The sequence below is a fragment of the Vespa velutina genome, chromosome 1, assembly GCF_912470025.1.
Source record: "Vespa velutina chromosome 1, iVesVel2.1, whole genome shotgun sequence".
NCBI classification, from domain to species: domain Eukaryota; kingdom Metazoa; phylum Arthropoda; class Insecta; order Hymenoptera; family Vespidae; genus Vespa; species Vespa velutina.
In genome coordinates this window covers 9350499-9378064 of record NC_062188.1, presented here as the reverse complement: position 1 = coordinate 9378064, position 27566 = coordinate 9350499, and the positions used below count along the sequence as shown (strand labels likewise).

The window sequence follows — 27566 nt, the reverse complement described above, 5'->3', positions numbered from 1 at the left end:
CCTTTCCTCCTTTGTTTTAACGATATACATATGTACTTATGTATTATATAAAAACGTCGAACTATGGCTGAAACAGCGAAAAGTCGTGTGTCTAATGTCTATGCTACGAGGGCACGTAAACTTTAGCGAAAAAACAAATGAATTCCATTAACGTTATTGTGCCTCTTTGATTCTTTGGCCCATAGGCGCAATAAACGTCGCTATTAAAACGAATTTATCGTGCTTACGCGAGACCATAGACGCGAGATCTCCTACCCTCCGTTTACTCCAACCCTCAACTCTCTACCTTCGACCTTTTGCTTCGACCAGCATCCCTGTATCATTGATTTCTTTTTTGTTTTTGTTTTCACGAAACGCGTTTTTGTTACTTACTTGGAGCCAAGTAATAAAAGATCACTTTTATTTCGAAGAACGATTTTTCGTTCGTTTGTTATTTTCAAAGCGATTTCTATTTTATTGATATATATTACACCATATATACATATATATGCACATATAACACACATACATATATATTTGTGTTTTTCTTTTGATGACGCTCGAAATATTGAGATAAAAATGAATAGATGGAAACCCGTAAATGAAAAAGTTACTCATATGTATACGAGTTACGAAAGAGTAATTGGTAATAAAAACATCCCGTAAAAACGTTTAATATTTCGAGTATAATTATACAAGAATAATTATACAAAAATTTTTCATGCGTAGGAAAGGTGATGCAAAAAGTGTTAAAAAGGCAATAGAAATCGTTATTTATGAAACTAACGGTTACAAAAGCGAGAATAATTATTTCGAATTGTAATCCTGATAGTGTAAGGAAGAGAGAGATAGAGAGAGAGAGAGAGAGAGAGAGAGAGAGAGAGAGAGAGAGAGAGAGAGAGAGAGAGAGAAAGTCATCGAAAGTATAATGCGATAAGTAATCTCATTCCGCGCATAAAAAAAAAGAAATCTGTTGAAAAGGATTGTAGGATTGTAAATTTATTTTGTAAAAGAAAGAAAAAGAAAGAAAAGCTTTGAAAAAGATACGAGCTCGTTTTTTTAATATATTCGTAGGGTATTCTTTCTTTTTTAAGATAACATCTCTTAATAATTATTACTTATAGAAAAATATTGTATCTCATAGATATTAGACCATCGAGCGATTAAAAGATCTGGATAAAAAGGAAAAAGAAGACAAGGAATAATAAAAATTAAAATTTATGCGACACTTATAAAACGAATCGAATCTTGCATTGAAATATTGGCCTCATATATTGAACTTTACAAAAGTGTGAGATTCAAATTTCTCTTGATGGAACATCGAGAAAAATGCCCTTTTCTCTCTTTCCTCTACTGATTATTATGGAGGCGATGACAAAGTCCTGCAGAATGTCACCAATAACAGAGTCGTTTTAGTTCACAGGAAAAGGTAGCTTTGAAAACGGGCGAGAGCCTCAAAATGGTAATTTCACGGTTTCTCGAGCATTATGCCCGCGGCCAATTTAATTCCGGACGGATGATCGTCTCTCTTTTACTTTCCTCTCAATTGTTCATCCCTTCTTTTCTTTCTCACTACCTTATTCCACCCCTTCTCTTTCCCCCCCTTCCTTCCTACCACCTATCACTCCCTTTTATCTATCTCTTTTTTGCTTCTCCTTCGTTTAACATCTCTCTCTCTTTCTCTTTCTCTCTCTCTCTCTCTCTCTCTCTCTCTCTCTATCTATCTATCTATCTATCTATCTATCTATCTATCTCTTCCTCTCCCTCCTGTTGATCTCTTTACTTTGTCCTTTTCCTTCAGTCCTCTTCTCTTTCTCTCTCTCTCTCTATATATATATATATGTATATATATATATCCTCCTAAGTGTTTGTCTTTCATTTGCAACACCATCCATTCTTTCTACTTTACATTTCTTTCCTTTTATTATTTCGACCTTTTTGTAACCTCTTCCAAGCTCCTTGACTTTAACGATCGACTTTTCGATATGTTATACCCTGTCTGTTTTCTCACGTAGTAGAAAATAATTAAAATAATCCATTGCTCACGTCATTCTTATTTACGATCGAATCTTATTTTTGTTAATTTTATTTAAAAATAAAAGAAAATTGAAGATATTGATATAACTAGTTATCATCCCAAAAAGTTTTGAAGCGGATATTCGTGTACTTGATTAAGTATCATACTATGTTACACCAGTTAAAAATGATAATCATCCTTTTATCTCGCTTGTTATACCGAATATTTTAAGACACCATCTTGATTATAGAAACATACTAACAGTGATCAGTCCCGTTGATTCTCGTTAGAGAAGAGAGTCGAATTTAATACGATACCTTCCTCTCGGAAATTCAGAACAATTACTGGTTTGTGGTGGTACCGTAGCAAACTAATTTCTACCAGTAATTACAAGTGTGGTCGAAAAAGAGAGAGAGGGAGGGAGAGAGAGAGAGAGAGAGAGAGAGAGAGACTCTTCGCGAATTGTAGAAAAGGAGAGAGTGAAATAGAAAATAAAGATCAAGGAGGGAGAGAGAGAGAGAGAGAGAGAGAGAGAGAGAGAGAGAGAGAGAGAGAGTGAGAGAGAGAGAAATGAAGAGGGAGAAGAGAGAGAGACAAATTTTGTACAGCTAACTCCTCGGATTTCAGGTTAATTACTGGTTGTGTAATAAAGCTAGAGGCGTTGGATTAACTTTATTGGTAATTAGCCGTCGGTTCGAGGAAGAAACAAAGCTAGCTGTTGCACGACGATGACGACGACGACAATGACAACGACGAGAACGATGAGAAGAACGCGCATTACTAGAAAAGTTTATCGACGAATGAAAAAATGAAAAGTCGCGTTCACTTCGAAGCACTCGATTCGTTCTCAGGCATTCTCGAGTGTGCACACTCTTTCCAGTTGAAAACGCGATTGGTTTCTACTTCGAAGTTCGAACTAACGAGTCCCGACGTATCCTCACTGAACGAATCGAAGCGATCTGATAGGAGTTTAATTAACTTTCAGACGGTATGACGCGCGTTAATACCAAGCTCCAAATGGGAGGGAATTTTTCCGATTCGGTTGGAAAACTCTCTTGCGTGATTTTCTGAAAGAACTTTTCACTTATATTTAAACGAAGAAACTACTTTTCTTTTATCTTTTTTTATTTTTCTTTTTTTTTTTTTATTCTTTCATCTAAATTTTCGATTAATTGATAATGATTATCCGAATATCAATTGTACGAGTTGATAATAAGTCATTTTATGATGTGAGATAATAATCAACTTACAATTCTTTTCGTGGATTCGGAAAATTCTTTTTGTGATTTCTTAAAGGAACTTTTTTCTTTCTTTCTATTTCCATCTCTTTTTTTCATTTTTTTTTTTGCAATGAAGACATCAAGTTTCTTTATTAGAATGTTCGATTAATCGGATTATTATATAGTAATAATCGGTTCTCTGTTATTTCTACATTTTGTTTCATTCACGTGAAATTTTTAAACGAAAAGGTAAAAAAAAACAATTCCTGAAATATCGATCGGCATATCCAGTAGGAAAGATGATAATGTAAGAGATCATGTGAAAAAGATAAGAAACTTTTATCGTTTCTGCTGTAGAAAAGAAATTTTTGAGAAGATTGTTCTGATATCTAACAAAAGAGTTCATTCGCAAGATCTTCGTTGCAAACGTGATAAAATACGCGCTATTAAAGAATGAATCTCAATTTATAAATTATTTTATAAACGAGCAATTAATTTTGATTATTTCAATGACACGCAAGATCCTCGTCTTCGATAAATTTTATGAGGAACTTAATTTTATTAAGTTTTTACTTACTGCTATCTCTCGTCAACCACTTCAACGAACTTCTTTTCGCTCCTTCTTTTTTCCTTTTTCTTTTTCTTTTTCTTTTTCTTTTTCTTTTTTTTTCCTTTTCCCTTCTCCATCTTCTTCTTTTTCACTGGTCGACTTAATCGATTCCACGGTTCGTTGACTCGACTTAATTTCACGATCGACAACCGAGACGGTGATCTCATCGACTGTGACTCTTTTCATTTTTTTCTTCGTTTTCTTTTTAAAATTTTTCCTCTTATATTTAAAAATTCATCAATTTTCTCGAAAAATAATATTAATTAAGGTCTCTAATTAATAAAGAAGAAATTTGTATGTACGTGCATCGAACGATTTTTGAACGATGATCAAAAACTCCTTCCTATCATATCAACCCTTCTTCATCACTTCTTTCCCCTATCCTTATTCCAACCCTTCTCTTAACCTCTTCTTCTTTTCTCACGAATGACTTTCTTTTTTATTTCCTATATCTCCAGTGGCATACTCTCAGTAGTACTCATATTCTTCCGGGATGGCGCTTAATTAACGCCACGCATTCAACGAGATTTCCAGTCCCGTCATCCTTTTTCCGGCCGCAATCTTTTGAATTTTGTCTCAAGGGTTTATGCAGAAAAGAAAAAAAAAAAAAAGAAAAAAGAAAAAGAGAAAGAAAGAAAACGGCAAGAGAAAGAGGGGAAAGACTCGTAAAGATTAATTTAATATGTCGGAGAAGCTGCAGTCTTTTCTCTCACCGATTTTTCACCACTCTCAGGCTTCGAACTTTTATTTACTTCTATTCACAAAGATAGTCTCCCCGCGCGATATTATGAAAGAACTTGACTACGATCGGACGGCAATGGAATGTTTAATAAGACGACCGACTTCAATGAAAAGGTCGAGATAAAGAAAGTAAAGAAATTATTACGATGAAAAGGCGAATAATTGGGAACTTAACAATTATTAAAGTTACTTATGTAATATATATTTTTAAACTCTTTTATCATATTCAATCCACTTCCGATTTGCTATTAAACGTCAAGTTAACGTAAATCTTCTAGAAAATTTTAGTCTATCTCTCTCTCTCTCTCTCTCTCTCTCTCTCTCTCTCTTTCTCTTTCTGTCTCTATCTGTCTCTCTCTGTCCGTCTCTAATTATGCCTTTATACAGATTTGCTTGAGTAGTAAGTACTGATGTGTGGGAATGGGTAAAAAAACAAATAGCAGAAAAGGAGAGAATGTCGACGTGATGATAGAGACGCGAGCGAGGCGAAATAAACAAAATATAAACGTTAGAAGACTATTGATATTGAGGAAAAAACAAAATAAACGACAGTCGAAATTAGGCGCGTGAAGGTAGAGAAGCTCTTAAGAATCTTACTCCTTGTTTTATAATCGTTTACGCCATCACTGAGAACATACATAATTCTTAATCGACTTTTGATGAACAATGTTTCATTTTAGAGACGAAGGTTTAATCTAAAGCGTATTGGTTTCAAAATTTTGAAAAAACTTTTTTTCTTCGAAAAAAAAATCGTGTTAAAAAATGATATTTTTCGAGAATATTTTATGCACGAATAAGAACTTCTTTTTAAAATTTGAAACTAATACGCTGTAGATGAAACTTTCATTTTTAAAATGAGACTATGTTCATCAAAATTGGTTTAAAGTTACTTCTGTTCTCATTGACGGCGTAAATGTTGTTTTCGACATTTTTCTCAAAGAAAAAGTTCAGTACTGTGGCGCCTCTCAAAATTTGCGGAAAAAGAGTTGAAGTTCGTACTCCTACTACTAATTTTTATCTTATGCTTGAATGATGTATGTTTATGTCCGTGAAGTAGCGATTACCTGTTTGGTTGGTGCGTAAATAGCTGATACTCAAATGTTTTGAATATTTCCGAACGCAAAGAAATGCGTTTCACAATGCTTACATGGAGATGCTAACGGTAACTTACTTAATCATTTTAATGAACTTAATGAGGCCAGATGATTCTATGGCAAAAATAAGAAAATACATGTCCAATCATTTATATCAAGAGATTTGAATTTATAAATTATTGTTAAATTTTGGAAAAATTTGTAATTTCTTTTAGATTTTATACACTAAAAAGATAGAGATTCTATAATGAATGTGTATCACATCGGCAACCATCTAAATTCGTAATTCAGGAAATTTCGAGGCAAAATGATTCCAGTGTTTTTTTTTTATTGTATCGATATAATAAAAAATAATGAACTAATTTACTCATTTTCTCCTTATTTCATAATTTAGTAAGATATTACTATTCAATCTCTTATATTTATATCACTGATGGCTGACATGAATTTCACGGTGACCTATGCTAGATAGGACTCAATGGCAGTATAATTTTGTTCGATGACAAATCCATATGAATTGTATACATTTATTGATTATTTTTTATATATAATTTATTGATTATATTTTAAATATAATTTAAAATATAATTATAATATTTTATAATTAATAATTATAATATTTTAAATATAATTTAAAATATAATTAGTGAACATATATATTATGTATTACTTTTAATAAAGATCAAAAGACAAGTACATTTCTACATTATCTACGAGATTTTTCTCTCAGCGTTATTTTGTTATGGTTTTCCTTTGTAGGAGTTCACTTCATATTATTATTATTACTATTACTATTACTATTACTATTACCATTACTGTAATAATAATACCTGATATAATGATATAGTAATAAGAATAATAATAATAAGAAACAAAGAAATATATTATATACATCATGACACATGATAACTGTTATTTATGATAATAAAAGAAAAAATGTATCATTTTACATGGTAGTTTGACGCGTGAATTCTCAACAAATTGTATTCTTGATAATTTCGACACATGATTGTCCATCTAATACAAATGATATATGAAGAAAAGTACAAAATGCTTTTTTTTTGTTTTCGTTTGCTATCATTTTTTACTAACTTATGATCATTATGTATTTGTTTTCGCATTATTTCATACTCACGATTAGTCGAAGTTAATTGTCTTTACTATTATAATACAAAATTTATTAAATAATATCTAGATGTATATAAATAATATTTAAGAACATTTTTATTATTATTATTACATTATATTATATCATTATTATTATTATTATTATTTTTATTATTATTATTATTATTATTATTATTATTATTATTATTATTATTATTATTATTATCAGTAGTAGCAGTGATAGTAGTAGTAGTAATAATTGAAATAGTTTAGAGTGGACTAGTTCTACAGGGACAATCACGTAAAAAAAATAGCGCTGGGTGTTCTACTTCATAAGTAGTGTAGAAATGAACTCATCTTTTAATTTGTATTAAATTTTTTTTTTTTATTTGTATTAAAATATATAATATATAAGTATTCATTAATTATTTTTAAGAAAATATTGGACAAATTCTTATTTTTATCGCAGATTTATATACTGATTGTTACATGTATCAATTATATTTATTATTTTCTATGCATTTATCGTAAAACAAATGCATATCGACGTCATATCTAGCACGGATCACTGCTAGATGCACGTTACCATCAAAGGAAGATATACATATGAGAGACTGAAAAGTGTGAGTTTGCAGTATATTAACACTATTTATTCTACTCACATAAAATCGTTTATTATGTACGCATCCGAGGAAAATAACAAACACAAGTTTATACATCGATACGATAAATGTATAATGGAGAGAGCGTTCCCCCTTTATATTCGTAGTTCATATTTTGTCCATACCTGTCGCTGAAGTTACACATGCTTTGAACAAAAGGTCTCAACAGCCTTAAACTCTTTGATTTTGTTTCTTTTAATTAAATCTATTGTTACTTAACCCTCAATAGCATCGTGTAATTTTGAAGTTACTTACTTAAGTGTATGTGTGTATGTGTCGATATATATATGTATGATATATAGATATAGATATATATTGATATATATATATATATATATATATATATATATATATATATATCGATATACTTTTCAATGCAACGCTCATAGATCCACACAGTTACCAGGACAAAGGACAACACATGAGATTATTTAAATATTTTGGACGTACTATCCTGATATGACTAGGATCAATAAGAATATTGCTTTACCTTTCCAGATACTTTTTATTTAAACTCTTCCCTTTTCATTTCCCTTTCCTAATTCATTATTGCCTTTTCGGATACTTCGAAAGAAATCAAAAGTTAGTTGCGTCAAATGAAACAAGCATATCACGACAACTGTATCTCATTTCTTCGAAATACATTGTTATAATTTCAATTCGGCAAAGTATTCTTTATCGTGCATCTATCTTACGACTGGAGCTCCACGAGATCCTTCAAAGAAATTGCTTTTTCCCATTAATTTGCGGAAACGCGGCGAGTGGTATTTTGATGAGGACCTTCAATAGCTTCCGAGCCTTATGCCGCCGCTCTTATTTATCGCGACCAATGGGTTTACGACTCTGATATTTAGGAAGAGACGGGAACAGGTCCTTCATGGTTCGTCCATCATCGTTGGTTCAGTGCGAGAAGCGCCTCTGAACGCGTTCTGGTAGTTGCCCTCTTCATTTCCGCATTATCTATGGCGTAGAACTCACAGCATTATATTTGTTGTCATTTTGCCTGTAGTCCACTTTATATCATTACATTATCGTTCTGTTACTATAACTATAATAGTATAATAATAATAAGAAAAAGAAGAAGAAGAAGAAGTAATTGTAGAAAAAGAAATTGTTAAGTATTATATACATGATTTAAATTCTATTATATACATTGATAAAATTCTATTATGAAATTGATATGAAAAAAGAAGTCTGAATTTATTAATTAATCGTTACATAAATAGATTCATATAATCTTTTCAATCATTACATATACATTTTAATAATGTAAAATGTATATGTAGAAATAGAGTATAATTAATGTTGAAATTAATAATTATACAATTGTTTAATTAATTGTAAAGTTTAATTAAGTATTTGCAAGCAAATATTATAAATAAAACAAGTATAATTTACTAAATTTGACAGTTTTCGAATTAGTATTTTTTTCTATTTCAACGAGTAAACATCGAAGTTCTATCTTTTCATAATGTGAAACTTAAATAATTTATATATATGATTATTTTACATTCATTTGAACAATTTATAATTTACATGGATATTATTAATTTATTATTTAATATTATTAATTATTATTAGTATATTTGTTTACATTTCATTTGTTTACATCCGTAAGACGCGTTAATAATAAGATAATTTTAATTTAATATTTCGATATGTTTAAATCTCGAACTCGAGGTCATTAACTGCATGTAATAATAACAAAAACGAACGTTCGATCGATTTTGATTATCGAGTTTTTTTGCATTTCGACAAATAAACATTGAAATTCTCTCTTTTCGTACGACTAAGTTTAAATAATTGATACTTTCAATTATTCGAGTCTATTTTGAGTTTCCACGCTTGCATTTGTAGTTTATATTATATCCATACGTGTCACTGAAGCCATGCATGCTTCGGAGTACATATGTACATATCTTCCTTACATATATATATATACTATATATATTTATGTATAAAAAAGTTATCCAAATTATACTACTTAAGATATTTTATGTTATAGTATAAATGTCTTAACATATTATATTAATTTTATAACTTTATTTTTTAAAGAGATTTACTATAATTTATTCAATCTTTTCGCAAGAAGGAATTAATGTATCGTAAGTATTTTCAAAACATACAGATATATGATTTAGATAAAAATAATTATATCTGAGAATAGAAACGTTACTATATCGTAGATTAATACATTTCACAATGAACATTATTAAAAGTTGATAGGAGAATTTTTAATTTTTCACCAAGCTCTTTAATCATATTAATTTATTTAAAAAAATATGTATCTACGTTATATAGGAAATATAATCCAAAATATATATTCTAAGATATTGTAAAACGTTTTAAATTGATGAATATTCTTTTCTTTCTTTTCTTTTTTTTTTCACCTTTCATTAATATTTTAATTCAAATAGCGAAAAGCAATTCCCCTTTTTTTCCCTTTTCTTTTTTTCACATGACGAGTATATCCGTGATAATAAAACAAGAAAGAAAAAAAGGAAAAAATAAGATTGCTATCACTTCATGACGAGTATACTCGTTAAACACAATTTAATCATCATATGCATTATTCATCAACATAATTTCAATCAAACATAATTTAATATCAATAACATCTGAAAAAATAAAGCAGGAGTCTGTCTACCTTGAGCAAAAGCACTTTCGCGTCATACTCGAAGAATTCATATGCAAAGCGGGATTTTCTTTGCGTTCTTTTTTTCGAAACGCTTTGCCTAGAACACTGGGAATTCAAAAAAGTCGAGAAGATCGAACAAAAAAAGAGGAACGAACTTGAGGAAAATACCCCTTCCCTTCCACTTCTCTCATCGAATCCTTTCTATAAAAAGGTGCTCTTTTGCTAATCTTAATTAACATCCGTTCCTTTTTAAGAAACACGCTTCCTTTTCTTCGTCATATTTTTCTCGTACGAGACGTTTCTCTATTTACTCTCTCTCTCTCGTTCTCTCTCTCTCTCTCTCTCTCTCTCTCTTTCTCTCTCCCTCTCTCTCTCTCTTTCTTGCTCTATCAGTCATTCATTCGTATATTTCTTTTTCTCTGTTCATTCACTCTTCTTTCTTTCTCACTCTATTTCTTTCTGTTTGTCTGTCTCTCTTTCTTTATCTTTACAAACCCATCCCAACGAGGCTTGAGCTCAAGCTTTTGAACTTTCGAGTACTCTCAAAGAAGATGGAGGTAAACTACCGGTGAGTAGTAGTAGTCAATGGATGAAAAGGTGCCGCTTCTGTGTTTCCATTCGTTTTACTGCAGACTTTACGACCTTTACGACTGCGTGACGAAATAAATCGTCGATCTATTAGGTGTAACTTGGATACCCATTGCCATCTTTAAACCTTGTGTTCTGTTAAGTTTTCTAGTGTAAACCTCCTCCCTTCTATCCCCCACAATCACCTTCTCTTAACTGATTCCAAGAAAATGTTTTTCTATCGGCCGGGTGTACATTTTTGAAATTCATATTCTCTATCTCATTCGTTGATATTGTTTTATTAGCGTTACTAATAAACGACGTATATTGATCGTTAACCTTCTGATTTTTATGCTACGTTCAATCAATTACGAAACCTTTTTAACTATCGTTTCTTCTCCTTTTTTAGTTCATATTATTCTCACTGAAGTTTAAAAGTGTGAGGGCAGTTTTATTTTTCTTCTTTCTCTTCTTTTCTTTTTTTTCCTTTCTTGTCTTTAGTCATTTTATTTGTTATAATCGAATTGCCTTGCATTAAATGGGATGAGAAGCTTTAATAACTTTTAAAAAGTATCACCCTGTATATATATATATATATATATATATATATATATATATCGTGACATCGGTTGTCTATAGAAAGAGATACAGACGGTCCCGTGGAAACTTGATTAGAGAAATTTCTTTAATTTGTGACCGGAGGCGTCCTGCCCCAAAGATAAAGTACTTTTAAAAAGAATCTGTTCGAAAAGTTTAGTATCACGTTAAAGGAAACAAATAAGTTTAGTTGCTAAGTTTTCTTCTTTTTCTTTCGAAGTTTATCGTTCGATCTTTTACTTTTAAACCAAATTGAGAATTTGGCAGAAAATTTGGTAGGATAATTTGTAGGATGATTTAATTTGCCTGCCGTCATCGATAACTTTTAGTTCCACTTAAATATCGACTAGTAGTTAAAGTTTATTTTATTAATGAAATACTACTCAAACATACATATCTATAAATAAATATATGTATACTTAGGCATATACATACACATACATATATTCATATATATATATATGTACATTCATGGTTAAGAGGAAAGGTTTCCACGGACGGTTATATAATCTTCCTAGATAAATAGACGTTTCTAATAATTATCTTTACTTAAAACGCACAAATTTAGTTCGTTAATATTTCGTCGCAAAGAAAAAAGAACGATTAAACTACTTTTAATTATGATTGGTTATTTATTCGAACAGTATTCTTAAACATTCTTGCTATATTTTAAATGAATAGTCAGTATTTATAATAAAATATCATGTTTGTAATATAGATGACGCAAATCTGACACTTAATTATTTGTACTAATCAAACTATTCATATAGACTGATCATTTATTTTACAAAGTTCTCACCATTAATTAACTACTAATGAAAATAATGACCGAATAAATACAAATTCTTAATTAATCATCTATTTATTATTACTTTATTTCTCTATTAAATATTTTTTCAAAATCTTATTATCGATAAATAAGATATATGAAAGTACTATTACTAAATGATATTAGAGAAATTAATCAAAAAAAATATTTCAAATTGGTAAAGAATATATATCTTGAACGGCGGCACGTAAGTTTTTATAGTCTACATCGAATGATCCATGCAACTATATCAATCTTATTCGACCATTCGTTCAAATCAAAACGACTTGAAGCTCATGGACTTTTTGACGAGAGGCGGGAGGGAGCAAAACGGCGGACGGTCAACAGTTTTTCTTCGAGGAAGATTAAAAGCGGTCGGCCATGAGCGTTCGAATGGACCGTTGAACATTTTTTCGCCTCGCGTACGTGATTAATTGGTGCTCATCCATCTTCATTCTATTGTCGTTAGTGCCGTGGTTTCTCTCTCTCTCTCTCTCTCTCTCTTTCTTTTTTCGCTCTATCAAAGGAAATAAAAAAATGAAGAGAACGAAAGGAAAAGCAGTTATCGGTTGCGATTAATTCCGGTAAAGAGAAAATATTTATTGGAATAAAGAAAACTGATAATGGAAATTTTTAATATAATTAAAATTAATTTTCTCTTTCTTCTTTCTTGATATTTTTAAAGAGTGTCAAAGATGACGAGGCTCGGAGGGATGCTGGTTGTTGTGGAAGCCATTCTGATGACTACATTCTTTATCAGTTCAACGGCTGAACTTTACACAGCATTGGCAGATATGGAAGAACTTTTGGAAACCGAATCGGTTCTTATAGACACTCTCAATGGATACATAAAAGCTCAGGAGCAACGATTGGCTACTCTAAGAAAGTAAGTCTTACTTGTAGATATTCTTTTTTATTTATTTATTTATTTATTTTTCTTATTTAACTCTTTGATTACGGCAAACTTTAAGACATACCAACCGTATTATACGATAGGAATTCAGTTGCGATTTACACTGAGAACGGTGTCCATTTTTGAGAAAGTATATTGAATAATTAAAACACTGAATTCCATTACATTAAACAAATATTATTTATTTGTTCGTATTCTGTATTGAACTGTTAATGCACCTAATAAAAATTCAATATTGACTTTAAGCTTCTTTCACAATATATCTAATAATCTACTAAAGTGTTAAAGTAAATTAAGCGCCTATATGCGCCTACAATATCATAAGATATTTTTTTAAGCGCTTAAGAAAGAGAAGCGCGTTTTTTTTACAGTATCACAAGTGCAAATTTACTAAGCACGCTTAGACGCCAATCAAAGGATTAATACTCTTGATATAATCTTACACGAAATCGATATATCGCCTTTCATTGGTGATAATAATTCGCGAGAATATTAAAAATAATAACATCAAATATGACCAAACGCCTAAAACGTGTAATACAAAATAAAAGGACTATTTAAGGAAATATTGACATTACGTTTATTCTACAGAAAAGAGAAAAAAAGTAAAAAATATTAATTTCCGATAAGTATCCGAATACTTTTGTCATGTAATAATTAAACATGATTTCGATTTATTTACATTACATTATATATGAACATTTAATAAACTAACAATATGTAATTTTAAAATATGTTTCATAAGAGAAAAAGGGTTCAATCAAATTCATTCATAATTAATTCAGATATATTAATAAAAACAGTTTCTTAATGTTCGAATATTTTTGATAGTAATCCATAGTTTATTACGGAACTACTACTTGTATTTCATTTATTCTACGAATGAATTTTGCAGATTGCGTAAGTTTTGTCTGCTTTTTATCGATCAGAATATATAAGAATATTTCATTTCCATCTAATTATTCCACGCTAATATAATCACATCTAGGTTCCTTCTGACGTAAAAATCACATCATATTTTCCCAGCAAATATTACTCCAATAGAAGCAAAAAAAAGAACGAACTATTAACTATTCGTCATTGCTTCGTTTGCTACAAGTGACTGCAATGATTGAAACGTTTTTTACTGTATACTAATCAAGTCCATAAAGTAACCAGTTTTTAATTAAGTTTGTTGTACAGTTAAATATGATTCGTTGTAATTTTTGCGTGTTGGTTTATTCCACTTTTAATTTTATGAATTTTCTAGTCGGAATATTTCTGTCGAATATTTTTCTAAAAAGTTAAAATAATGTTAAATTTCAAATAAAGAGAAAGTCACTTCGTAATAATAACAATAACAATGATGATAACGTTTATATAATAATAATATAACAATAATAAAAGAGTAAAAATAATAACGACAGTTATGATCAGATATGTTGATAACGATAATAATAGTAGAAGTGTATATGTAGTACTAGGAGTACGTGAAAATGTAACGTTTACAATTTTCAATCAAAATATTTGATATCGTAACCGTGATATTTTTATAGCATCGGTTCGTAACGTCGCTACTTTCTTACGTGATATCTGTATAGATACATTTGTAATATTATTCCTAGGACTAACATATATACGCGAGATCGAGAAGTCATCGTTCCTGGATTTTATCGTGAAAAGTAAAAAGGGAGAGGGGGAGAGAGAGAGAGAGAGAGAGAGAGAGAAAGAAAGAGTTCTAAGTTTGAAAGATCGACATAATATTATTTCAATAAAATTAGATATATATTATATACTTTCGGAAATAAATAATGTATCTCGGACAGGTATTAAAATAATTTTTCAAAAAAATGAACTAAATATATTCTTTATCTCTTCTTATCAATAAAAAAATTCTTAATTTTGTTTTAATATAACTTCCTCTACCCAAACACACACACACACACGTATATATATATATATATATATATATATATATATATATATAATGTTATTATACTATAACATTATATAACTTTTTGTTCGTCTGTAGAAACTGAAGATAAAATTTAGTTATAGACGATTTGTTTACTTTAATTGCATAATTTACGAAACAAAAAGAAAACAAATTATTCTCCACGGAATAGACCCAAGGCGATATCGTTCGTAACAGATAGACATTTATTTATTTTTTCTTCCTTTTCTCTTTTCTTTTTTTTTTTTTTTCTTTTCTTTTGAAGACTCCCGCTTTTCAAAAGACGTTGGTCAGATCGCAATCTTAACGTTTATCATCCAGCAATCCTTACTCAACCTATCTTTTTTCCTCCCTTTCTTTTCTGTTCACCGTGGTGATCTGAGAATGGTCAGAGATATTGGTATCGAGTCGGGCAGCGTGCCAAATCACACCCTAGGGAAGGTGAAAAGAGAAGGAAAAGAGGGATAAAACGGAGCATGGAAGAAGGTGACAAAAGTGTCGCACTTTCCCTTCTCGACCTTGTTGCAAAGTAAGCAGAATGAGAAAGGTATGGTTGGTGAATCGAACCTTATGTCACAGTAAAAACTCTCTTTTTCTCTCTCTCTCTCTATTATCTATCTATCTATCTCTATCTCTATCTCTCCCTTTCTCTTTCTCTCTCTCTTTTTATCTTACTTTTACCTCTCCTCCATCCTCTCAATCTGTTTATTTTATATCTTCATCTTCTTTTTTACACTTTAGGTAATTTGTCCGATAGATAAATGTAACGCGAAAATGATTATTCTTTAAAAAATAAAACGTATGCAAGGAGTTAACGTTAATAAAAGGAGAATTTGAATTGGAATATCTAGTCTCAGATTAAAAAAAAGAAAAAGGGAGATTTTTTAATTAAAATAATGTAATAGTAAGATCAGAAAAAAAACTTACGTACATAAGTATATAGTTTCGATAAAAACAATTAACTATAGTATATTTACATACATGATGTATATTAATATTCATGTAACATAGATAAAAAGAAAAATTTTACCTCCAGGATAGTAGAGATTTCTTCTTCAATATGTTGCCAATGCTATCTAAAGTTCCATTTTTTCTATCTAACACATATCGACGTGCCATGGGAGACACTTTTGCACGAAACGATATATATATATATATATATATAGAAAGAGAGAGAGAGAGAGAGAGAGAGAGAGACAAAAAGAGATGGAGAGACGGACAGACGGACAGTGAAAGATAGACGAAACTCCGATTTTCTCGCAATATTTTCGGTCCCTTCGGAAGATTTTTCGCATATTAGCATATAGATGGAAATTGAAAAGTCGTTTATGGAAAAACGAAGCAGTGACGCGACTAAAAAAAAAAATTGCGCGCGTGAATGCGAACGAGAGAGAGAGAAAGAGGAAAAGGAAAGAGAAGAATCGACAGAGAGAGAAAGAGAGAAAGAGAGAGAGAGTTTTACGGATAGAAGTTTTTAACTTTTGCAGGTACAATTTCTGTTAGCGAACGAATGAGGGTTGTTCGAACAAGAGAAGCTTTCACGCGGTTTCATGGCCAATCCTCCCTTTGCGTTCGATCCTTCTCCGCAACCCCTCTCCACGTTGGCTATTCAGAGTTCGCTGATCGGTGGATGTGCCACCTGACCACAAGATTGCGTGCCGATAGATTTGTTCAGGACTCTGCCTTTGTTACCATTCATCGAGCGACGATCCTTGAATAAATGCTACCTTATTACGTGGATCGTTCTGTGGTCGCTGTCGGGATTTTGCACCTATAAATGCACGTGCCGTGCAACGATTTCGTGCGGAATAAACGAACGTAGATAACGGGTTGGGAATGGGTGGGAGTGGGGATTAGGAACTAAAGACGATAAAAATGTCTTATATCCGAGTAATTAACTTCCGAATAAATTATATTTTCGATGTAACTTAAGTTATAAAATATGAATAGGAATATCAAGATTAGATTTCTTTTTTTATTTACATTAAACTTATATCTATATTTAATACAAATGCGGGGAAGGGGTCGATAGATATCTTTCCAAAGGAATTTCACTATTTATAAAGATTTTCTTCTATTGGTTAATTTATTAACAGTATCTTTGTAAATTTTATGGAAATAATAACTGCAATTACATTTTGATTAGAAAAATCTTTAGGAAAATAAATTCCTTTCATTTGAAATTCTCATCCTATATTACGTTTACGTAAGGATTTCGTAGAAGTGAACTGGAATGTTCTTACGCTCGTGTATCATTACGTTTTTTATTATAGGTATTTATTACGAGCTCTTTGTAACGTCCGACAAATTCTTCAAAGAAACAATTAGTTTTACATTATATCGCGGGACAAAAGACACGAACAGTCAGGGGAAAAAAAACAAAACTGTAATAAATATCGATTAGACATTAAACTTACTTTGTTAATTTAACTCTACATGTATACTTTTGTTTTCATTATCCTACATGTCAATATATTTTATTAAAATTATAAAGAGTTATTAACATCAATCATAAGAAAAGTATCATTGTCCAAATTTTAATAGAAAATATTAAACTCGAAGGCACGACGTGTTTGCGGATACAGAAACGCGAGGTTAAACGTCGATTTGAACGCTTTCAAGATGCGTTGTCGATACGAATGTCGAGTCGAATATTTTACAAGCCGTACGTGCGTACTCATACATACGCATACACACAATTATGTACATTAACGATTGTATTTGCGTAGACAAGCAAATTCCACACATACAGTGGTATGGTTTCCACGTGATTCGATTACAATTGGTGAACTTCGAATGACTGTAGAGTAAAGAAGAACACATACACACACACACACACACACACACACACTCTCTCTCTCTCTCTCTTTTTCTCTCTTTCTATCTCTTCCTCTCTCTCATTTTTTTTTTTATTTCATTTTAGGACTGAAGATACAAAATCGTGCAAGATTTTACATCGTCATCACCCGCATGAATATTTTCATGCATTTGGACTTCCCTTTATTGTCCCTTTTAGTTTTCTTACCTTTCCTTTATATCCTTTCCTATTTTTACTATAGCTTTCATTTGCATGAATTCGTGTAATCACAGTCTCGAAATCAAGAAAAAGTTTTTCAACGAGGAAGTCCTCCTTTAAACTCTTTCCTGTGTTCAAAATTTTCCTTCTTTTTAACATTAATCGGACGAAGGACAGTAAGCTTCCTTTGAAATTAAAGGAATAGTTTGAAAGGAAAGAAAAAATAGCGTGCCTTTTAAGATTGAGAAAATCGTCCTTAGAAATGTAAGGATTCTTATTGGATATTCAAATAATAAATAATCATAATCATTGTACTCAATCATTAACAAATTAAACAAAAGGATTATTGATACATTGAACATTAATTAATTGCTATTTCTGAATTAATAAAAAAGGGAAATTAAGAAATTTTTGTGTATCTCATCCTTTGAATTTTCTCTATTTATTTTTTTATTTTAATAAAAGTATAGGAAAAATGGTAACAATAGGATAGAGAGAGAGAGAGAGAGAGAGAGGGATAGAGAGAGAGAGAGAGAGAGAGAGAGAGAGAGAGAGAGAGAGATGGAGAGAGAGAGAGAGAGAGAATGAGAATGATGACGAGTACATCATCACATTTAGGCACACAAGCGGTTCACGCACAAACACATCGAGTATGTGTAGAGAGAAGCAAGGGTGGGGAAAGCTTTGGCATTGTTGGTTCAAAGGCAGCAAGAGCACGCGCACGTGTAACTCGTGTTACTCGCGTGCACTTCTCAACATATAGGTATCTATAGGTATGTATGAATATATGTATATGGTATAATACGTGCTGCACATCTTCGATGCTAGGAACGTCGACTCTCTAAAGAGAATGAGGTAGAGGGAGAGATCGCATCAGACACGTAATCCCAAGCCGCACCTTGTCTCCCGATCCGACCTACTTAACCGGTATTATGTTTCTACATATCAAAGTACTATTAGCGACTACTTGCCCAATTGGATTTCTCTCTCTCTCTCTCTCTCTCTCTGTATGTATATGTATATGTATACATATATATATATATGTATGTATGTATCAACTATCTATCTAATAATATACATGTATCTAAGTATATGGATATTGATCAATATATATATATATATATATATATATATATATATATATTATATCTATACATATGCATTTATATGCATATGAGCATATAATATAGGTTATGATAAGAACTATATATAATATATATACATATATATATATAAGAGGTATATATATATATGACTCTATAACCGTACTGTATTATCTGTTTCCAATGCTTTTATGATGCCATGTCGTGTATTGTTCCAATTTCTGACTAAAGACATCCTTTAACATCGACCATATCTAGCGTCAAACTTCATAATGTACATGTGCACCTCTGCCGCTCTGTTTAATCCTTTGTAAATTGTAAATCTGTTAAGGATTATGATGATCTTAATATAGAAAGTTATATCAATAAATCGAGCTTTTATATAACGGTTTTGAAAAAGCTTTCTTTTGTTAAGACGTAATCTTTATCGTTTCGTTGTCAAGTTAATTTTTTTTCTTTTTCTTTTTTCTTTTTTGTTTTATTTTTTAAATAATGAAAATAAGACAGATACTTAATATCAATAGTTTCGATGGATACTTTGGAATGAATAGTTCGAATTTGTAATTCGAAACCAATAGTTTGGCTCGGTCAGTTTGTATTACAGACTGATCCGAGATTTTGCGGGTTTCAGGGTTTAACACTTAACGTTACCACGAGAAAGCATCGACTGAACTAAAGTTCGTAATTTTAGTTTCAGAGCAACTATTTACAATGTCGATTCGAACTTCCCATCATTCATTTGAACATCCATGGTATCCTCTTGTTTTTAACAGAATCGTGTTACTACTTTGGTTTCGTAGATTCACAAAATCCTTTTCCATCAATAAATAGATGTATGTAAATAAAAACGATTTAATATCATTGTAAATTTCGCAATGTGCGTGGATTACAATTATACAAAAAAAAAAAAAAAATGAAAAAAAAGGAAAAACAATAATTGATCGATCGATCGGTTTGAAATAATCGAGAAGTATTTATCGTTAACGAATGAAGAGGATTTCTCATTCGAAAGTTAAGTAATTCTATCGGAAATCGATCTTTAACAATCTGCAGTGATCCACTAGCAAATTCAAACGTTCGTACGTGTAAATAAATGGAAAAATAAAAAAATTCGATGATCATCGAACTCGATAATCGTAACACGGTACATGTAAAAAAAATTCATTAATTTTTCGACTATTGTTTCCTCATGTATCAACGAGGTGTACTATGTAATTCTTTAATGTAACGATAGAAAGAAAGAAAAAGAAAAGAAAAATGAGTAAAATACGTTTTAAAAATCATGCAATTCGAAGTCGATTTCGAACACTCGCGCTTAAATTTACCGGCTTGTTCGTTTTACATAGGCATCCTGATTAAATTTACCGCTCGAATTTATTCTTTCTCTCTCTCTCTCTCTCTCTCTCTCTCTCTCTCTCTCTCTCTCTTTCTCGTTCTTTCTATCTTTTTGTCATTCTCTCTTTCGTTCGTATGAGAGAGAAAACAAAATCATTCGTTACGGTCGTTCCACGGCTTGTCAAACGCTTGTCACGCGTCTCTTTTTTTCTTTTTTATCATTTTTTTACTCCCTATCTTGCTACGTGTCCCCTTTTTCGATTCGATTCGTTTCGTTTCGTTTTTAAACGCCTCGTGTCGCTCACTCGCGAGATCATTTCGATCAGAAATAGAAAGAAAAAAAAATCAAAAAAATAGGGAGGAAGAAATAAAAAAAAAAAAAAAAAAAGAAAAAAGCATTAATCGACAAGCTAGAAACCGTAGTGACAAATTTGTTCGATAGGACAGATACGTGTTACTCGTCCATTCGTATACTTCATTTTAAAAGTCGCTTCGCTCGTTCGCCCGCATACGCTGAATTAAATTTACACACGTACAAATGTGTTATCTTCTTTACGTATCACTTTTTTATTTTGTCCATGACGTTTTACGTCGTTTAGGATTATGAGCGTCGTTCATTTATTTTTGATTCCTTTTTTTTTTACGGACGCGTTTGAAAAAGAACATATTCAGTGACCGTCATTTTATTTTTTATTCATGTAAATTAGATAAATAAAGATTGAAAGATATTGTTGACATTTTCGAATGATAATTCATCGTAAATAAAATAATTTACGTTTCACGTAAAAAATAAATTACGTCGAAGTTCGCAAATCGAATAAGGTAAATCATCGTATTGAACGTATTCAAAAATTTTCCTACTTTTATAAAAGTTCATTTTCCGAATGCAACACCGCTAACGCCATCTTGCGAAAAGGTCTTTGCGTCATGATATTGACTTATCGACTCCATGAATTGCTTCCATCCATCCATCCTTGAGTTCGTAAACGTGATTCGTAATTTGTAAACACAAGTAAATATCCTTTGACGTCAAAGTGAGTTTGTTCAAACACGATAGACACATATCTACAATATTCCATCGAACATTTTGATTTAAATTTCATCTGTTACGTACTGTTATAAAATTTTAAAAACGATAGTATATATATATACATTCTTAGAAAAGAACTGCTATTTATTGCAGTTCACTATTTCTAAACCTTTTATAATCATTATTTCAAATAAATACGTGATGTTTATAATAAAATATCAATACGTAATATAAATCATTATTATACCGATTAATACAAAAATTGTTGATATTTTTATTAAAATATTTGTAAATACAATAAATTATTAAAGTATTTTAAATAGATCGTTAGTAGTTATAATAAATTTAGACACGGTCCAGACATAACTCTAATCATTTATATTACGTACTAATATTTTATTATAAATATACATCATTTATCTTACAAAATACTTACTATGAATCAATAAGAAAACTCATGAAATAAATGGAAGTATATATAAAATAAAGTATGCATTTTAAAGGATCAATTGATATATCTGAAAAATAAAAGAATAAAAATTCTGCAATGTTCAGGTATACATATAATAATGGCACTGTCATTTTAGTAATATTATAAATATTTTTTCTTGTTATTTTATATTTTGAATTTTAATAAATCAATATCAATATTCTTATCGAAAGAAAATTAATTAATGATTTTTATACATTGATATCTTCCTTTATAGTTATCCGTACCTATGGCGTGTTCAAAAGGAAAAGTAAACAATCATTCCATTCGTTCGTTGTAATTAAACGTTTTCTCGACCGATTGAGCCTTTAGTTGGATGTAATGTACTCGGCAATACGTATGTACGTGCCTTAAATCGCCAGTTGGAGAGTTTGCGCGCATATATTTACTCGCATCGGTTTGTTAAGTCAATAGGCACATTTAAACGCGCAAACAATTTCGAAAATGTACCGTTCGTGAATGCATATCTACGTAGAATGACAGAATTTACCGGAAAACGAACAAACATCGAAACTCTAGGACCGCGCGTTACATTGTGCATGAATTTTTACGAAAAGAAAATTATTGTTATATGGTTTTCGAGTAAACACGTATATATATATATATATATATATATATATATATATATATATATATACTCATATATACGCGCACGCGCAAGAACCCGTTCAGTAATAACAAAAAAAAAGGAAAAAAAAAGTAAATTTTTATTCAACTGTTTGGCAAAACACCCGCAAACAGAGCACGTTCGTATGTGCTTTGATAATACATTTACATGACAAACGACGGAAACGCGTTATAAAAAATAATAACGTCGAAGTCTGCATGCACATGAAAAATTTGTAATTCGAGGAAAAAATCATTTGAAGTACATGTTTGTTTTTTTCCAACCCCAACCATCTACCCCCTCTACTCTTGCATATGTTATACTACCATATATATTTATTTTATTCGATGTCTTTACATTTTTATAGGACAAAATGATACATTTAAATCTATATTAATGAAATTCCTTAATAAATTCAGGGAGTAGTTTTAATGAGATATGATTATTTTATAATGAATAATAAAATAGACTTTGGAGAAACTACATTACATTAAAAATGATCAATGTTTGTTATCGCGAAACGATTCTTCTTTATGTCAAAGTAGATATGTAGAATACGTGTAGAATAGAAGAAGAACAAGAAAAGAAAGAAGAAGGAAATAGAAAATGAAGAGACATTTGATACAATTCACGAATGTCTATTTTAGACATATGCTACTCAGCATTCTGTCATTTGTTCTATGGGATATTAATGTTCAGTCCGCGAATTCAAATAAAAAGTGGCGACGTGTAGAGATTCGATTAAAAACTGACCGTTGTCCGTTTGCATATATATGTATATATATGTAACTAACGTATTTACCCACACATAAACGTGTATAACTAATCCGTACACCTGTACATATATGTGTTTGTACGTAGATATATATATGCGCATATGTGTACTTGTTTATGTGATTTGCATGTGCATTTGCATTTGCATCTATATACATACATCTGTATGCGTTCAAATAGAATGCGAGAGAGAGAGAGAGAGAGAGAGAGAGAGAGAGAGAGAGGGAAAGAAAAAAGTGAAAGACATGTTAAGGTTGTTCACCACCTTTCGTTCGAAGTGTGTGTGACGTCAGTGACAGATATAGACAAAATATGAACTACAAGTCCAATAAAAGAACATTGTTCCTCGCCATGCGTCCAACGCATTGGTGTATAAATTTATCTGGATTATATTCTTTTCATGCATAATCCAACAATTGGGTTAATCTGCGAAAAAAAGTTTTCTATGTAATAAACATAATGGTACATCTAACAAAATCAAGCAAAAAGATATATACGGATTATACTTACTGCAAAATAGATCAATTATTAAAGCATTTATTAATTGTACACTCTTTATATTTTTTGTTTCTAGTTAAAACTTATAAATAGATGAAGTTTATTTAAGCTTGATATTACTTGAGGTGGAATGCATATTATAAAAAAAATGATATACATTATACCGAAAGTAGATATCATGCACTTACTTATTCAGGTCTCATTACGTGGTTGTTGTCATTTTTGATGTCTTTACTATTTTATATTATTACTATTACTTAAAAATTAAAGAAGTTTATTACAGTTCTGAAATGATATTCACTTCATGAGAATTCAGGTCTCTAATTGCAGACGATTGAAATCTGGTTGAAGGATAACGAAATTGTTCAACACCGGTAGCTTCAATCATCCCTATTAAGCACATCCGATATTACGTAAACTTACGTCGGGTCTTAAGATTAGATTTTATCTTGCACGAGAATTCGCCTACACTCATGCGAGTGTTCTATTTTTTTACATTCGTATACTTTTTTTTTTACATTTAATGCATGAAACATTCCAATAACTTCCTTATAGAAATTTAAGTTTTTGTAAAAGCGCAATACCCTTCAAGATGGATCTAGTTTAGAGAAAAAAAGAAAGAAAAAAGGAAGAAAGGAAAAAATAAAAAAATCAACCGGACCATAAAAGCTCCTTGTAAATAAAGTTTCACCCAACTATAGGAACCTTTTTTTAAGGAAGTCCTATCCAAATGTTTTTTCCAGAAAAAATAAAACCAAGAAATCAAAAAGATGGAATGGAATGCTTGTGAGTGTGGAAACAAAGAAATAACAAAGAATTGGCATCCCCCAAAGATTGACCTATCCGAATAAAATCAAAGTACTTAAATTAACTTCGATTTTTCTCTATTGAGAAAAAGAAGAAAATTGTCCAAGGACTTATTTGAGAACTGCTCACAATAAATGCCTATAAATAATAATAATTAATAATAAAAAATAATTTTGATAACAATGACAGATCGATTAACTGAAAATAGAGAAAATTTATAATTTGATGGAATAATGATACAATTTTTTCATTTGAAAAAGAGAAATGTGTTTCTTCCTATTAGAACCTTTATTAGCTATTTAAATAGCTATCAATAATTAAGTATATAGCGTCATTAATAAATAAGAATAAATAAAACTAAATAAATTAAATAAGAATAAATAAGAATAATAAAAGAAATTAAAATTTTTCAGAGTATTACTTTAAGAAATTTATTTTCTTATTCTATATAATCTATTTATCTATTGCAATATAATTCGTAATGTAAAGTGTAAGTTATACTTGAATATTTAATTATAATAAAGAAGAAAAGATTTTGCGAACGCATTAAAATATGCAACCATTCGATCGATAGTATCTATGTCATGTGATTTAGATTTAGATTGTGATATATCGTAAGTAATACCAATCTATATCTCACCACAAGAAAATGTACTTAAATATTATAGGAAAAAGAGAAAATCTTTCTATATATGTCATATAGGTAACCGAAAGTTATTTTCTTTTTTAGAAAAATCTAAATCTATGTGTGTTGTGCACGCATGATGATTTATGATAGAAATATTTATAATAGAAATTAAAGAATTGATAGAAATTAATCAATTATCACATGATCACAAATCCTTTCGAATCATAATACATAATGAAGTTAGAGAATCGTAACAAAAGAAATAAATAAAGTAAAAACACGAACGAATTAAATGATAAAATTTTATGAGAACTTTGTATAAATCCAAAAACGGGATTTAACTTGTTTCTGATTGGGAAACGTAACCTACGTTCTACTCTCCTCTTTTACTTGTCCTGGCTTTGCCCGGTCTTAAAATTAAATTGTATGTTGAGAAAAGTATACCTAATTATCTACCTATTTGTAGTTACATTTAAAAAGAGCAAACATTCGCATGAATATATTCACTCCATGATTGATTCTCTCATACTACGTCAAAATGCAAAGATCTACATTGGAGAATATGCTCGGAGGTATCTCTAACAATCATGGTTCTCAGTTTCTCAGTTTCTCAGTTTCTCAGTTTCTCAGTTATATTAGATGTATATACGTACCAGTTTGCTGTAATTAACTGTCACCGCTAATGATTATTACGTAATACGATTAAAATAAAAAATATATACTAATACATACTGATATAATATACTTTTACCAGTAATGTTTTACTTTACTTCGTAATGTGAAAAAATTCGTATACCTACCATTCGTATTCTAACTTGTATCTATTCAAAATTCACATGTAAAATGCATTTAAGAGAGAATAAATATTTAGAGAGAGAATTTATTGTGGATCGACGTATGATTTACCACTTTAACGCATAGACGTATGAAACGTAAATCGGAAGTAAATCGGGCGCGATGACAGGCGCCAAATCGGCAAACTTAAAATTAAATTCATACTAAATCACTTTTATTCATACGTGTAACATTTAGGCAAACGTACCAATATATGAGAACGTAGAAAGAATGAGGGAATTAGTATATTGAAAAAAAAAAATATATATATATATATATAAAATTTTAATTGCTGAAAATCTTGAGCTAAGAATGATAAATTTATCAATTAGATCTGTGAGGTATGATTCTATAGGTATCTTTGTTTTTTTGTCAATGACTTTGTTCAACTTCTTTTTTTCAAAAGCAAAAAGAAAAAGACCTATTGAGATAGATAGATAGAGAGATAAATAGAGAAAGAGAGAGAGAGAGAGAGAGAGAGAGAGAGAGAGAGAGAGAGAGAAATGAATAGCTACGATTTGTTCGAATCGAGAGCACTATGATAGTTTCTTCGCGTAAACGCACTTACGAAAATAAGAAACTATAAATGAATTTTTTTATCGCGATAGAAATGTTAATATACGGTGAAAAATATTGATTCTATTTCATGATTTTTCTATTTTAATTTCAGCAATTCAACGCTCGATTTTAATGATTTTCAGCAAAAGAAAAAGAAAAATGAAATTAATATTATCTATACCATATATATATATATATATGTTATAACAAACAATCGTTGAAATTATTGAACAAATATTTAATATTTAATACAAAAAATTACTTTCTTTAAGTCTTCGTTGATGCTTGCATAGAAAGTTTCTTGTCGTGACTTTACTTCGCGATTGTATATACTATTGTTTAAATATTAATTAATTATACTCCATGTACATCATACGTTGTTTAAAATAATCTAAAATATAAATTATTACAATTTATTACAATTATTTTATATTTAACGTGCGTTACGAATTATGTAATGTTTAAACAAATACATTACTGGTTAAATATTACTTAATTATACTCTATGCATATTATACGAATGTTTAAATAAATGTGAAATAATCTATAGTTATAAGGGCACAACTACGAGAGCATTTTCAGATACAACGATGATAGTCGATTTGCACGGAGAATTTCCTCCGTCTCTTAATTGTCCTTAGAGCTATAGACCCACTGGTGAATAGCGATGAATAAAGGCGGCAGCACTAGGCTAGGACATCGTTGAAAGCCGTCAGCAAAATACCACTCGCCGCTTTCTCGCAAATTAATGGAAGAGCGCGCGTTCTTTTAAAGGATCCCGTAAAATTCGCGAGGTAAATGCACGATAATAAATATTGCGCGAATTGGAACTATCATATTAATATATTTGATGAAATAAGAGACAATTGTTTATGTGTTTTATGTAATGATGTGTAATTAGTTGTACTGGCTATTTCTAAAGGAGTGATAGTCAGTACAACTATAAGACTTGAGAGTCTAGATGTCGTGAGTCTAAAGGATGTAACTTAACATGACTTTT

General features: G+C 30.5%; 1 protein-coding gene across 13 annotated transcripts in view; it reads left to right on the top strand.

The window, feature by feature from the left end:
- The window catches only part of LOC124954893 (prolyl 4-hydroxylase subunit alpha-2), a 183416-nt gene that overhangs the window by 121069 nt on the left and 34781 nt on the right, over window positions 1-27566 (top strand). For 12 of the 13 annotated variants that reach the window (XM_047508541.1, XM_047508532.1, XM_047508523.1 and 9 more), the window contains one exon: window positions 12726-12926. In XM_047508541.1, coding sequence (XP_047364497.1) covers window positions 12726-12926 — 201 coding nt within the window. Of the gene's footprint in view, window positions 1-12725; window positions 12927-27566 lie in introns of those variants that run through there. The other variant, XM_047508610.1, reaches the window with a different exon arrangement.